General features: G+C 43.0%; 2 protein-coding genes and 1 long non-coding RNA gene across 5 annotated transcripts in view; 1 reads left to right on the top strand and 2 right to left on the bottom strand.

Moving 5' to 3' along the window:
• Positions 1-16,073, bottom strand: part of LOC124706897 (tetratricopeptide repeat domain-containing protein PYG7, chloroplastic) — a 101,618-nt gene that overhangs the window by 7,943 nt on the left and 77,602 nt on the right. The gene's annotated exons all lie outside the window — the stretch shown is intronic.
• LOC124706899 lies at positions 249-952 on the top strand. The gene is made up of 2 exons (XR_007004612.1): positions 249-325; positions 398-952. It is a non-coding gene; the product is annotated as an uncharacterized LOC124706899 (long non-coding RNA).
• LOC124706894 (chromatin modification-related protein EAF1 B-like) lies at positions 1,487-15,140 on the bottom strand. Of its 2 annotated transcripts, none has more exons than XM_047238565.1 (23): positions 15,071-15,140; positions 13,631-13,860; positions 13,487-13,541; positions 13,317-13,414; positions 11,821-13,237; positions 11,620-11,739; positions 10,370-10,627; positions 9,839-10,024; positions 9,579-9,659; positions 9,009-9,069; positions 8,357-8,913; positions 8,225-8,278; positions 8,056-8,110; positions 7,739-7,914; positions 7,120-7,158; positions 6,956-7,036; positions 6,501-6,638; positions 6,178-6,294; positions 5,644-5,744; positions 5,312-5,539; positions 4,816-5,209; positions 2,167-3,926; positions 1,487-1,822 (listed from the first exon to the last, which is right to left on the bottom strand). In XM_047238565.1, the coding sequence occupies exons 2-22, from the start codon at positions 13,717-13,719 to the stop codon at positions 2,235-2,237; spliced, it is 5,997 nt and encodes a 1,998-aa protein (XP_047094521.1). In that variant the 5' UTR covers positions 13,720-13,860; positions 15,071-15,140; the 3' UTR covers positions 1,487-1,822; positions 2,167-2,234. The 2 variants fall into 2 exon arrangements, with proteins under 2 accessions (XP_047094521.1, XP_047094520.1); XM_047238564.1 differs by having other exon boundaries at positions 8,056-8,113.

Genomic DNA, 16,073 nt, shown 5'->3' on the forward strand with positions numbered 1-16,073 from the left:
GACCGTATGGCGGGTGATTATATTACACCTAATGATCCCACTTTCACCCAAGTACATGATAAATTGAAACAACCAAGATTTTGGCCCCATTTCAAAGATGCCATTGGAGCGATAGATGGAACACATATTCCTGTCCAAGTTGCTGAGAAGGACAAGATAAAATACACTAACAGAAAAGGTTATACAAGTCAGAATGTCCTTGCAATATGCGATTTTGACATGAGGTTCACATTTGCTGACCCAGGCTAGCCTGGGTCTGTTCATGATACCCGTGTATGGACTGATGCTCGGCCTAGGTTCCAGAATTATCCGCACCCTCCTCATGGTAATCCTTTTGCATATGCAGTTACTACTCAAAAATATCATAGTTTACTTCTGATATTTTTTCTACTTGTAGGAAAATACTATCTTGTTGATTCTGGATACCCAAACAGAACCGGTTATCTTGCTCCTTTCAAAGAGCAGCAGTATCATGTTCCAGATTTCCAAGGTGCGCCTCCGCAAAACATGCAAGAGAAATTCAACCATCTTCATTCGTCTCTACGAAATGCCATTGAAAGAGCATTTGGCGTTCTAAAGTTGAAGTGGCGCATTCTGCTTTCTATACCACATTACCACGACCCTCTGACACAAACAAAGATCATCACTGCATGCATGTGTTTGCACAACTTCATCCGAGATAGCAAGCTATATGACGATCATTTTGACAGGATGGAGAGAAGCTCATATATCTACGAGGATAGCGCGTCTTTTTCAAGTGGACATGCTTCTTCTTCATCTGATGGCGTCATGGGTGCCCTACGACAAAGTATTGCTGAAAGTTTGGTTGCTTGAGTGGTTATTATTGTAGTTTCGGATCCACTAAGACATTTATTTATTTTATTTCGCATGTACTAAACTATGACACCACGATTTTATTATCATCCGACTTTTCATAATTTTCTTGATTCAATTCTAGCTCATTATCTACTAAAATGCAACATATATATGATATCTTGGGGCTTTATAGACATTTTACAACTCAACACAACAAATAAGCTATAATTCCAGAATCCAAAAGAATAGGCGTAACTAGCTTCTGCTTCTAGCCACCACAGTTTCTGCCCACCGAAACACAGAAGCCGGCTTATGCATAAGCATAAGCCCAAAAGAAGTCACCCAATGGTGTTCACACGGGAGAGCTTGCACCATATCTACCCTTCCACACGCGGGACGTAGAATTTCCCCTTCTCAGCCACGAAGAGCTTGGCTTGTTGAAAACGGCCAAATCAAATATTTCTCCGCGTGCGGCGTGCAGGTAAAAGTGCTTCAACAAGCATGCCGACCAAGATTTAGAGACAAACAATGCATTCTTTTTTGCCTGCTGGATGCGAGAAAGGCATGCCCATGGCTTCGGGGTGGCCCCCCACTTCAAAACGCAAAAAAAAAAAAAAAAAAAAAAAAAAAACTTCAGGTGATTGATGAAACGGAAATGCCAGACCGCGAATGTACCAAACTGCCAACAGGCAAGTCACTTTTCTTTATGCATTCACTAGCTGTTAAGTTAAATTTCTTGTACATGGGGAAAACAAAAGGAGATGAACAATCCTGACTGACACACAGTTACTCTAGGAACATGGGCCTACCAAAGATATACAGTTGGGGGCCACCAAGGATTCTGGTTATGATCTGGTCTGGCACGAGAGAGAAAATTAGCTGTCCTCCTTCCGGCTATCATCTACCTATCTAGACTTGCAATGGAGCATTTCCCAGCCACGACATGGCACGGAAAAATTATCTACCTAAAATGCAATTGGCCACACAAGTTGGCTTCTGGAAGCACCTGGCAACAACAGATGAAAGGTCAAAATATCAGTACAATAATGGTAATAATATGGTTAGGGTACTAAGAACGCAATCCATCGACTAGTGGTATGTATGTCCATGTTCCTATACACCCATGGATCTTCAAAAAGGATATGTTTTTAAGGGAAAATTGTTGAAGAACAGTTTCTACTTCTGCATATTGCAGCGATCAGAGCTTACTAAGATATACCAAATGTGGTTTCATGATTTTACCTTGTATCTCTGAATGAATTTAGAACATTGAAACTACGGTTTAAAGATAGAACATACAGTATGTGCCAGTAAGGCAACAACAAATAAACAAGCTAGGGAAGCGCTTACCTGTACAGTAACTTTAATTAGGGAGAAGGGTTGTTGCTCCATACAAACGACCAGCCCATACTGACTCATCAACTTGACCCTGAATTTGAGGGAGCATACAGACTGCCTGGAGCAACCGGCCGCTGCTGTTGATGCTGTGGAGGCTGCCTAAACTGCTGCTGGTGCCACGAACCACCAACAACGTCTTGGCCATGCATAGGCAGTCCGCCTGACAGTTGCCTCTCCAACATGCCTTGGCTAGACGACGGCGATGGTGTCTCGTTCCCAACGAAATTAACCTTAGGAGAGATAGGCGGTTCAGATGTTGACATGACTGCAGCTGGGTCAACAAGTGCTGATGCCTCCTGCTGGTGCTGAGCCTGTTGTTGATGCGGAGGGTGCAGCACATGCGGCGGCCTAAAATGCTGCTGGTGCCACGACAAACCACCCACGTCTTGGCCATGCATAGGCAGTCCACCAGACAGTTGCCTCTGCAAGATGCCTTGGCTAGATGGTGGCAATGGTGTTTCATTCCCAGCAAAATTGCTCTTAGGAGAGCCATGCATAGACAATCCACCTGACAGTTGCCTCTGCAACATGCCTTGGCTAGACGATGGCAATGGTGTTTCATTCCCAACAGAATTACCCTTAGGAGAGATAAACGGCTCAGGTGTTGATGTAACTGCAGCTGGGTCATGCACTGATGCCTGGGGCTTCTGCTGGTTTACAGATGGAACTGATCCAGGACTGCCTGACTCCATACCATGAGAAATAGGTAAAGCTGGAATCACCTGAGTACGTTGGGCCTGGTCGATCTGTGCCTCGACCCTACAGTCAGGCTTCATCTGGGCGTTTTGTTGCACCATCAGTCTCTGGATGCTGTTCTGTGACGGATTGGCCTGCCGTTGATTCTGCTGCTGCATAGTCGCCGAGAACTTTGCATGAAGCGGGGGCGGTTGTGAAGCTAAGACAGTATGACTAGGAGGAGCCTGCATCAAGCCTTGGTTACCAATATCTGGGAACTGCTTTGCCGACTGAGGCACAGAAGGATAAAGCTTGTGCTGATTCCCAGGCTGAGGTGTTACAGAGATTGACGCTTTATTACCAGAAGCTTGTTTCTTGGAAGCCGTGGAAACAGCACCGGCTGGAGTGGCGTCGACTGTAGGAGTCTGAGCTGCCTGCATGTTTCCTCGGCCTAAACTCTTCATAAGCTTAGCTTGTTGACTAGCTTGGTTCCTTTGCTGTTGATTTTGTCTAGGCTGCTGCTGGCCTGGTAGTTTCTTCTGCTTAGGTTCTGTAGCATTGGCAGGTTGATTGTGAAGTGCAGAGTTACCTGGTGGATTTTTTGCAGATTGCTGCTTCGGATGCGGTGGTTGCGAAGCAGCAGTCGAAGCGACTGCAGATGCTAGGTTCTGCTGCTTAGTTTGTGGTCCTTTCTGCACACTGGGCACCACACTTGCTACAGAAAGATCGTTGTGCTGTTGAGACACCATACGGTGTTGATACTGTCTGTCTTTAGCCAACTGCATAGCATATGGCTGCTGATGTGGGCTTGAATGGCTAGCTCCTTGGGTCTGAGGAAGATGTGGGTTACCCATCATGTTCGGCGGTTGTGACATCAGATGTGGCCTTTGGGTTTGCTGAAGAGGTGAAGAAGCTGCGGACTTGGAGAACGATGGATTCATGCTGCTGAAATGGGCAGCTTGACTACTTCCCGGTGAAACCTGCAAGTGGAGCTCTGGCTTCACCACCCGTCTATGCTCCTCCATATGCTGACCAGGCTAAAAGAAAGAAAGTATCCCATCAGCAATCTGTAAATCCCGTTAATTTCCCTCAACAACTGTCAAGTTTAAGCTTTATAATTCGTTTAGTCAAGATTGCACAACAGTCGTCCTAATGACTAAGTTACATAACTACTGAATGGAATAGTAGTCCTGCAGTCCTAAAAAGCTTAACCGACTAAGTGTTTCAAATAGGGGTATGCAAATTATATGAGCAGAATTTTCATAAAAAGTACTTCCATTTACTTTACCAAGGGAATATTTTCTAAGCAGGTAGCCAGAAAGGTAGAGCCTTGGCAAAACAGGGAAGTCTGTTACATAAAAAAATTGGAACGGCTAATTGCTAGAGAACCCAGAAAGCTCAAAAAAAAAGTCCCCTGTAGCATTGTTTTCATACATGTTATTTTATTTACTCTTGTAAGCATCTGAGTTGGTGGGTTCCGTTCACCCTTATGATATATCTTAAGTTGTCAAGAAATTCATTACCGTAATTATCAAACATTTCAGTGGCAACTACATACATAGCTTGAAGGATGGAATTTTATTCGAGAAAATGCACAAGCTTTGAAATGATTGTGAAGACACTAGTTAAATCTAATAATTTACTGCCAGTTTTCAAGTATTCCCAGTTCTTCTCCTTATGAGTAAGTGTTGAACATAGATAAAAAGCATGTGCTTTAGGCAGCAGCAACTGGAAACGATTGTGAAGAAACTACTCCTACTTAAATATAATAATTTACTGCCAGTTTTCAGGTATTCCCAGTTCTCCTTATGAATAAGCGATGAAGATAGATAAAAGAACATGTGCTTTAGGCAATTTTTTGTGCATGAAAGTAATACAATTTAGATTTAGATGTTTCAACAATATGCAAGAGAAGGGGCAACTCACATGAATCATCTGCATAGGATCACGCGGTCTCAGTATTGAATTTCCAGGGGCAGACATGGCTCCAGCATGGACATTTACAGCGTTTGGCACTCCTTGCACACTTTTGAGTGGCATGTTCCCAGTCGATACCATATTTAGCATTCCTGGGGAACTAGCTCTGGGAAACCCTGCCCTGGCTGCAGGTATACCTCGATGTACCCCTGTTGTCATTCCAACACCATGAGCACCAGAAATCATGCGAGGACCACGATCAACCCCAGCAGGACATGTTCCAGGAACAGAACCTCCAGGTTGCTGAAGATTTCTACCACTGGGCATTTGAGTATACTGAACCTTCTGCTGCTCATCACCCTGTAAAGAGGCAGGTCTAGGAACACCATATTTTGGAGAGTCCCTGTGGCAGAAATTACAAGAAACAAAAAATATTGTAAATTAGATTAAATCGTGCACTCTATATAGGGTCCGCAACGACTAGGCAGGATATTTGGAAATTTACCTAGAAGGAGCACTCAACGTTGAAGGTGGCGACATGTTGCTGCCCAGAACCATACCAGGAGACCCTGGTAGTCTGGGGTTCAGATTTGGAATAGGGGTAGAAGTAGTAGGACCAGCTGAAACATGTTGGTTTGACAATGTCATCCCGTTTGCATGACTACCCTGGTATCCACTGCCAGGTGTGACTGCATCAAGGTTCAAAGTTGTTGCATCACAAAGATCAAGTGGCCTGTTACAGATAGACATCACCACAATAGCAATATAAGATAAAATATCCTGGCAATTTCCTGGAAGCAAGATTCAAAGCAAGAGTTTGAAGGACGAATCACATACGTCAAAATGCCCCCAGATATGTTGTTCGGGCTTGCTTGTGAAAGTGCAACAATATGAGAACTATGGGGTTGTACGATCGGCTTGAGCTCCCGGCTATTAACCTAAGACAAGAAAAGTATAAACATAAGTAACACTGACAAATAACAGTTTAGGTAAGAGCAGCAAAACAAATAAAAACAAAGGTATGAGAAAGAATAATATTTCACACTTCAGACAGATGATTCAAAATTTCAAACTAATGTAAAAAAACTAGTTCAGTGAAAGAGTCCAGAGTCCACTAACGTGTCATATTAGAGCACATGAATTGAATGTGCATATAGGCAGTTGTGCACGTAAACAGACCAAAACAAAAAAAGACAAGCACGATTCCAAAACTAATAATACAGTGTGATGCAACAACTAACTGACTTCACAAAGAACAAGATCATAGCAAGATTTACTTACCCTCTGTTACAAATACGACTTAAAAGTTACAAGGATAGTTACAAGTACAGATAAAGTACAAGGCCTTGCAAAGGAAGATAGAAGATGAACCTGTCTACGCCTATATTGCACTTGTGGCATGAGGAGTATAATTTTTTCAAAATGTGACTTAAGATTCTCTTCCTCAAATGGTCCTTGAAGGCGCTGGAACAACTGCCTGGCACTACCCTGATGAGCATATGAAGAACCAATGTTAGAGAATCAAAATTTGTTGTGCTAATGGTAAAAAAAACTATTGTGCTTGCTCAAAAAGAAGATTTAAAAGGGAAGTACTGAAGAGAAAAAATAGAATGTTTAACATCATATCTGTGTACCTTACATTAGTGCTAACTATCAAGAAGTAAACATATTAAAGAAAACTATTAAGAACATGCCTGTGGAATGCCAGGTATGGTAAAATGATAGTGCTGAGATGAACCAGAGTCTTCTGCACTGTCTGCACCATCACCAGAACTTTTATCCACAAGAACCTTATGGCGATCTTTGCATTCTTTAGGTTGTCTATGTACAGTCTGCATAAACACGGTATATGGAACTTATAAATCACTGCACCTCCAATAAGAGAAGGGAACTCATCAATCGCTGCAGCTCCCATAAGAGAAGTGGCCCAGATTATAATGATAAAACTTAATACCACAGAATAATCTGTAGAATAGCTATACAGTTACTGCAAAAGATGCCAATATAACTAAAGCTTAACTTACTCTGAAGTGCACCTACCAATAAAGATACACATAACACACAGATGGGAAAGAAAGCAAAAGTTACTTGAACAATATGATAAAAATATACAACATACAAAAAGATTTTATCGCAGTCATGAATTTACCTTGAACTGCACAATGTGATTGATTGCATCACTTACTAACTCCCAATTTTGACCCAGGTCATGCACAAGGACAACCAGAGCCTGAAATATTCAAGATATTTGAGTCATTGTCATAAGCCATAATGGAGAGAAAAAACAGGTTACTACTTTGAACATGTAAGAACCTGATCTTCGAAGTTTGACCATCCTCCACCTGAAGACATCTGCACAAAAACATAAAAGATTTTAGTAAGCATTACAGTAAGTAAATCATGCGCAGTAGCAAGTGCTGCCCATACACTATGATACTTGCAAGTGCACAGTTATGGCAGCTCAACTAACAAAAGAGACAACTACTCTCATCATCTCATACTATAATTCAGTTGCATAACAGAAAGGAACACAGCTAAATAATATGGACCACAAGAATTTCCAACAAAATAAGTAGTAAATTCATCTACCAATCAATATCACGGTGAATTTTTCTAATTTATTCCTTGTTTTTCTAGGAAACAAGTGAAGCAACTACAAGCTTATAATATGTATGGCTGCTTGTTTGATCTGAGCTGAACAGCAATGCATGTACGAGAAGTACGATGTTTGTCTATTACTTGTAGCAATAGGACTGCAGAGCATATCAAATGAAACCTAGTTAGCGTAGAGCATATATGGCGAAGAAAGGAAGTACAAGCAATCAAACATCCCTTACAGCCTAAATGACAAGGTTTCATCAGCTGTGACCATATAGTGTCTACGTTAACAAAGAGAAAGGAATGTGACCGAAATGTGGAGAAATGATAATACCTTTAGCGCTTTCACTTTTCTTCCACGATCCTTATTATTAGTGATGATCTTTATAACTTTACCAGGATTTCCCATATTGCTCATATGTGATGCAACATGAGAAGCTTCTTGTGACATATCCATCCCTTGCTTCATCATTTTAAGCTTCTTAGAAGCATGTTGACCACCATTTGCAACTATGGTAACATAAAAAAAAAACATCGTATACATGTTAGGAGCTACTTAAGCTTTCTCTCAAAATACATGAAGAGCAGACAGTTGATTCTTGTAAGACATAGGCTACAAGTGCACCATGTATATAGAGGGAATGGATGTACCAATTGTTCCATTTGAGTAAAATTGGTGGGTCTCTGATCTCTTCTTCAGATAATCCTTCTGGACCAGGAGTTTTTAGAATGTTAGCCTAACAAAACTTAACTAAAACTACAACAGAATCAATATAAAACTCAATAACTGGTATCAACAACAGATGAAGAAAAAACGGACCTGCTCGTATTGAGTGGTCATATTAACTTGCGATCTCTGATCATAGATACGGCCCTGAAACATTAGGAGACAAAATTACTCTGATAAACATCCCAATCAACAATAAGTGGGGAGCATGCTTAAGGAATTAACCTTTACAGCAGCGCCACGTGAATTGGTTGTATTCTGAGCAGTCTTGTATCCCGTGTTCTTATGTTTCTTCTTCTTGCTAGCTTTAGTCCACTCTTCGCTACCGTCATATGGCAATTTTCTGTCAAAGTCAACTGTTGATTCATAATCCATGTTTTTCCACCCACCATGCAATGAACTTTGATCGTCTTGGTATGAGTCCGTGTCTCCACTTGAAACATCTGTTTTACTTGTGGCTCGGGGAGTTCCACCAACACTAGCTGCAAATGGGCTTACAACTCGTTGTCTAGCAGCTGTACGGACGCGCTTTGTAGGAATTCCAACAAAAGATGAAGGTCTTTTGCCATTTGAATAGAATTGATTGTTTCCCGACTTGCTTTCCAAGCATGGTTCATACGAGACATCAGTTTCATATGGTCTTGAACTATTGATCCTCTGATGCATTATGTGTTTTTTCTTATGAGCCATTTTTGACAGCAATCCACCATCATGTGCTTCAGACAATAAATAAGTAGAAGCATCGCCTTCATCCTCGTCATACATATTTTCCTGAGCCCAATCTGAAACAAAACAAAAAGGCTAAAAGCATTAGTAAAGAGTACGAGATAACATACAAATATGATATGGAAAAATATAAGGTGCTGGTAAATATTACCTGCAGCAGAATCACAAGCAGATGCCTCATAATCATACTTGAGTTCAGTGTTACCAATTCTCTGCAATGATTAACTCTGTTAAATATATTTTCAAGAAAAAATATAAAGTTGCTAAAAAAATTGTAGCAGAACTCCAGTTCTGTAATGCCTATAAAGTATAGGCGGCTACAAAAATCCTCTGCCATCCATGCAGTACAGAACTTCAATATGTTAACTGAATGTAATCAGATAACAAGACAGAAATCCACAGATTTTCGTGGAAACTACCTCCATGGCCAGCAATTTGGGCCATGGAAGTAAAGCCTTTTTTTTGCGGGGGCACAGAATGTCTTGCTTTGTGAATTCCTAAATGTATTTTTCTGTTCAAGGCTTTGTTCAATACAGTATACTACAGAAAGAGGAAAACAAGACGGGAGAAGCAGATTGTGTTAATATTTTCTTACACATACATTATCAGTTCATGTATGTGGCTACACACTTAATACACAAACATAGGCGAAGAAAACTAAAAGCAAGAAACAGAGTATGTTCATTATGTCTTGAGTAGTGTGCAGGAAGCTTCTCTTCACCTTGTGATACATGAAAAGAGATTCCATGGACTCCCTGTATGCTAGCATTGCACCAGGAGGTACTGTGTAGAATAGACTTCCCTGAAGATAAATAAAAGAATCAGAGAACGATGCTGGTGAGTTAAATGCATACATGTTTGCTAGAAGAGAGGGGTAACTGAGCCTATGGGTATTTTTACGACACTAAGCATGAGATGCCTTACAACATGAAAGTAATGAACCTAACAAATCATAAACACTACAGAAAGTTGACAAATAACCTGTGAAAGTTGATCAGATACTTTCAAGATGCCAAAGTCATTCAGCCTGTCCGGAGTTGGTGGTGCTTCAGTCAGCACAACAGAATCAGACACCTGATTGTTATATTCGAGAAATCGAACTGCATAATCCTGAATTTGAGATCGAAGAGGGCAAGTGGACTGTTCCGTTTCCATAGACTCATTGCCCTATCAAATCCACAGGTAATGTCAATCTTACAGATTATACACGCGTCAGGTGATGCCGTGATGTAATAAAATACTCCCTCCGTCCCAAAATAAGTTGTCGCAGCTTTGTGTAGATATGATGGTATCTACACACTGAAATGTGTCTAGATACGTCTATATCTAGACACTTATACTACAATATGACTGTGAGGGTGAAACTGTTCATAAAATCTATTTTACACAGTTGCCAAAAATATCCTTCAGTATACTGATACTAAAAAAGTAAAAAGGGAACATCCATGATGTCATGAAAACATATACACAACAATCAGTGAGAAAAGGTTTATGGGGACTACTTTCACACACCTGTTCTTTCTCAGCTTCTATTCCAGTAGGCTTCGTCTCTCCTGGCATGTCTGAATCACATTTTTGCATCACTTTAGATCTTCCACCAGTTGTTAGTACAGCCTCAGCCGAACGCCAAAAACTCATGATGCCCTTTGCAAGACATCTAATAACAGTTTTCTGCTTTCTAAGAATGCTTGCTTGGTCAAACTTGGCCAGGCCATCAGAGGCAATCCAATGGCACACTTGAGATGCAGCCGTAATTCTCCATAGACGTTCCTGTTAATCAAAACATCAGAATGAACAAGGATGACATGAACTCTAAAAAAGAGTAAATTGGATCAGAGGTCCCTAAACTGGCACTGAAGTATCACATAGATCCCTGAATTTGAAAATTATTTGGCACGTCCCTAAAAGAGACACAGATAGTGCTAATTGTGTCAATTTAGAGGATTACAAGTATACATTTGGCTAAAATTGTTAACATACTAGTAAAATGGAGGTGCAATATTGATGTGGTTCAATCGATTGAAAGATTCATATGGGAGTTTGACGGTACAAAGAATTTTCTTAGCTAAAAGTGCTGGCATACCACCAAACTAACAACAATCCTTTAGGTGGGTCTATGGACGATCAATGCAGTAAACTGAAGTCACATAGTTATCAACTTCATTGCCACACATTTATTTCTGAATAACCACAGCATTTTAGCTAAGTTAATGCAGCACAAGCAGAGGCACATGTTTGTGCCAAGGCAGTACAAGCAGCTGCAGCCTGGGGAATGACGAATATCCATATCGAAGCGGATGCCCAGAACCTGGTCTGCGCAATTCAGTTGAAGGATTTCAACATGACACCTGAAGGTATATGTATCGGGACATAGGCCTAAATCTGCAGTTAAACTTCATTAAGTTTTTTTTCCTATACTACTCGGGAATGTAATAATATTGCACATTGCCTTCCTGCATATGGCGTCAATCCACAGTGCTCAAGATTAATTTGGTCGGAGACATGATGATGTAAGGGTCATGGTGGCCAGCGCTTCTGCTGAGCCGATTAAGTAATGGAATCTCAAAAAAAAAGTTGAAATGACCCAGGTGACACAGTTTTTTATGTTCAGGGAGCTGACCTAAGAAGCCATTCACTGTAACTTCACAAACCCATTGTTACGTAAGACAAAAATGTAGAAGTACTTAGCAAATGTAGACCAGATTCGGCATGTAGCACTCCATGCAAGGTGCGAGCATGAGAAAAAAAACTTTAAAAAATACCTGCTTAAAATCATTCGCCATCCAAGCCATCTCCTCGAGGACAAAATCCCAGTGACCCTTTCTCCTCCTCTCTAAAGATATATTACATGGAGATCGTTCACAAGCTCTCTTGAGACCCACCTATTGTACAAAATCATCTTGACTCTTTGTGGAACAAGATTATTATAATAGAGGATAAAAAATTATATAGACTAACAGTACCTCTATAAGACGGGCTTTTCTAAGGATAGAATCTTCATATTCTTTGTTTGTCATCTGATTGACGTTCTCTCCGCATTTTTGAATCTCACTCTCCACATTAGACGCATCAGTTTTTAATGATGGTGCAGACTCAGGCAAAGTATTTAAAGCAGAGCCTACACCAATAGGATGGGCAGAGTTAGAATCCCCATGACAACTGTCAATCCTCTCCAAACCTGGACTGCCCTTATTGTTAATAATGCTTCTCGGATATGAGCAGCTGGCATCCTTCTCAGCACCTATTGCATCATCACAAATTTCCATTTCATCTTTCACTTGAATAATGGTACTAACTTCAGGTGGTATAGAACTGGAATCTTCGATCACGGAAGTAGGCCTGCTAAAAACTTCCACTTGTCCACCTTCCTTAACAGTCTTGCTAGAAATTCCACTGATGTCCAGGTCTTCATGAGACTTTCTATCAATTATCATTGGAACCGGTTTATTACCATCTGCGTGATTGTCAATAGTACTGGCCGTTTCTTCACAACGTGGATCCATCACATTTTTTGGCGAAGTGGCAGCTTTGAGAGCACAGACAAGAATCGGACGGTCGTTATCCTGTCTGCCTACATGGATATGGGCCAAATTTCCATCCAACTGATCACTCTCAAACTTCTCATCAGCAGCACATGTTTTTATCTCATCATGTGTGGATGCGCTAGAATAAGATGACCTTAGAACAGTTTTTGAAGTACCATCAGGGGTTTCTAAGGATGCACCTTCTTCAGCTATCTCACCACACTTATCAGCCTGCTGATTGCCATTCACATCATTGGGCACTGTTTCTGTAGCTTTGCTATCATAATCACCTTGCATCGCTTCAAATTTTGCTATGCAGTGGCTTTCACGGACAGGTTGAATCCCGTTAAACTCAGTTATCATATGTTCATCAGAAGCTGTATTCGGACCATTCTCGTACTTTGGTTCTGCCTGGTTCAAACTTGAACCATGGGATGCACCAAGATCATCTGCTTGTTTTTCCTTGATTACACCTTCTGAATCTTTTGGTTCAGAAACTGTAGCAGCAATCACGGGAGATGTAACAGAGGTCACATTAGTACTCTCCCTACATGACTTTGACCTATTGCGTCGAACATATGCCTGACTCTTTGCTCCAAGGCGTGACAAACCAGAATCTTCAGATCTTTTTGCATTGTTGTGGCCATCAGAGGTCTGCCTTAGTTGAGCTACATTAGTTCTTCTTGATCCTCTCTTCACAACTTTCTCCTTCACAGCGCCATTGTTATCTCCACCAAAAAGCATAAGATTGTCTGCTGTGTTGGTTTCACGACACAGTGAACTTCCTGGCTGGCCACTACTCTCAACTGAATCTCCATGGGGTGATGCAGCAAATGTAAAACTACCTTTAGCTTCACTGCAAATGAAAGAAAGAGAGGCTTGTAAATCGACTTATGGCAACATCATGAAATAATTCATCAGGAAGCAATTATTACCTTATCACATTTTGTTCAACTATTGGATCTGTGAGAGAAGTAGACTGCAAACTGACTGATTCTACATGGTCAAATCTGAAATCTAATGGGTTGCCACCCTGTAAAAAGAAAGGAGTGATTAGACCAGAGGAACAGCAAAATCCAATCTGCAAGACAACCTGCAAACTTACTTTCTCTAGAAATTCCAGCTCCCTCCTCCGTTCTTCACGAACATCATACTCCTGCCTGAAGTTCACAAGCGCACTGTAAGTCACACAGTTCCATGCCCAATCATCTACACAACAATACTTGAAAGTCCAATATCAGTAGCCTACCTGAGTTCCTCCTGAGCTTTTTCAATGGCCGCGCTGCGCGGTGAAGACCTGGTACTGACACTGACACCGTACTCAACCATCCCACCCATAGAGGTGTCGCTCAGTGTTCAACAAAGCACAGAAGCCACGAAAGTCATTGCTCACAGACCACTAGAGACGCCACCACAGGTACGCAGGCAGGATGCCCGCAACGAGGCGGGACCTCCCCGCAGAGTCGCCGCAGGAAATAGCTGCAGCAGACAAGACAAAGACAGGGTGTAAATGTAATAAATAAATAAATAAATAAAGGCAAAGCATAAGCAGCAATAATGACAAACAGTTGGACACGTGAACAACAGGCGGTACATTTCAGGCATCTATCTACTTGAAAGAAGACCAGCCCAATTTCACCCGCAATGCATGCCACGGCGGCATCGCAATTAAAACAGGGCACGTTTCGGGTATCTGCCTATATCCGTCCAATTATGCCTGCAACGCATGCAGCGAAAGTATCGCAATTTAAGAATTAAGAAACACTAAAGGCGGTAAGCGGATATCTGGGCATGTTTTGGATATCTATCGACACCAAGGGAAACATCCCAACTCCACCTGCAGTGCATGCCACGGCGGCGTCGCAATTAAAACTAGGTAACGGTAAGGCACTGAGCTCACATCCGGACTCGCTGCGGGTATCTGTCTATATCCAATTCTTAACAGCCAGTCTTACCTAAAGGCGGTAAAGCTGATATCATAACGGTAATGCATGCACCACCGACAGTATCACAATCTAAAAATCTAAGAAACGCTAAAGGCGGTAAGCTGATATTTATTTATACCCAATGGAAACATCCCAACTCCACCTGCAGTGCATGCCACGTCGGTATCGCAATTAAAACTAGGCAACGGTGAGGCGCTGAGCTCACGTTCGGGCTCTCCGCGGGTATCTTCCATATCCAATTCTAGCAGCCAGTTCTGCCTGCAGTGCGTGCCACAACGGTATCGCAACCAAAAACTACATAACCCCAAGGCAGGCCCTAAGCTTGACATTCGGACAGGTTGCTGTGTATCTATCGATATCCAGTACTAACCAAACCAATTTCACCAGGAACCCATGCAGCAAGGGCTTGGCAGGTAACGGTAAGGCGGTAAGCTGACATTCAGGGGCACGTCGGCGGTGTCTATCTATATCCAACTCTAACAGTAACAGCCCAGTTCTGCCGACTGAGTGACGCCAGAGGCGCCAGGCCGGCACTAGGGCACGCCCGGATCATGCCACAGGCGTGCCCCAGGGAGAAGGTCGGCTGCGCAACGAAATGCGCCATGGCTGATCACCGCCCCGGCCTACCCTGGCCGGTAAGTGGCCCACGGCCCCGGACTCCCCACAGGCATTCCCGAACGCGCGGGCCATGCCCGGGGCACCTGCGCGGGGACGAAGGGCGACGAGTGGAGGATGAAACGTACCTCGGGACCCGCGGCGCGGCGGGGCTAGGGTTAGGGTTTGGGGCGGAGTCGCGCGGGGCGTGGTGGCACGGGGTCCGCGGGGCGCCTGGGGACGGTGGTCGGGAGTCGCGCGGCGCGGGGCGGGACGGCGGCGTGGAGGGCGGCGGAGGAGGGCGGTGGTGGGTTCGCCGGCGGGGACGGGGAGCGGGGAGGGGCGGGGCAGGAGAGAGGAGAGAGAAGGCAGGGAGGGGCAGCCTGGGTATTTTATTTCGGATCATTGTCAGAGCCCAGCGTGTGTCCCGTGCTAGCCAGGTCCGGTCCGGTCCGACCGGTCGGGCTGGGTTTTTTTTCTCTCGGTGACACTCTCGATTTGAGCTTTGAACTTCAACTTGATTCCTTTCATGCATGGTTTCTCTCTGGATTTTGTTTTGAGTTTTCTGTTTGTATGTAGGGTTTGAGATGCGACATCGATGGTGTCAGCCACTAAAGTTTGGAGGTGTTTGGGTTCCGGCACGAGCGAGTGTGAGATGCGACTCCGATGGGGTTTCAGAATGTTTCCAAGGGTAAGTGTGACACGTAACTTCGATGGGGTCTCTAAGGTTTTCTTTTCTTTTCTTTTTTAAACTTTGGAGCGGCCTAGCGTGGGGTGCAACTTTGGTGGTATCTCTCGAAGGCCTTCCGAGGTCTGAATTAGGCGCGAGTTAGCCTATCACGTAACTCTTTAGTGGAGTCCAAGCGGTAGAAATTTGGAGGTGTTTGGGTTTCGGCACAAGCGAGTGTGAGATGCAACTCCGATGGGGTTCCAACACGTTTCATGAACGAGTGTGACATGTAACTTCCATGGGATCTCGGAGGTTTAATTTCCCTCTCTTTTTTTGAATTTTTGGCGCGGGCTAGCGTGAGGTGTAACTTTGATGGTATCTCTCGAAGGCGTACCGAGATTTGAATTAGGCGCGAGCGAGCCTACCACGTGACTCTTTAGTGGAGTCCAAGCGGTTTATCGGAGATTTGAATTTTGGCGCGA

Source organism: Lolium rigidum, chromosome 4 (assembly GCF_022539505.1).
Source record: "Lolium rigidum isolate FL_2022 chromosome 4, APGP_CSIRO_Lrig_0.1, whole genome shotgun sequence".
In the NCBI taxonomy this organism is placed as follows: Eukaryota; Viridiplantae; Streptophyta; class Magnoliopsida; order Poales; family Poaceae; genus Lolium; species Lolium rigidum.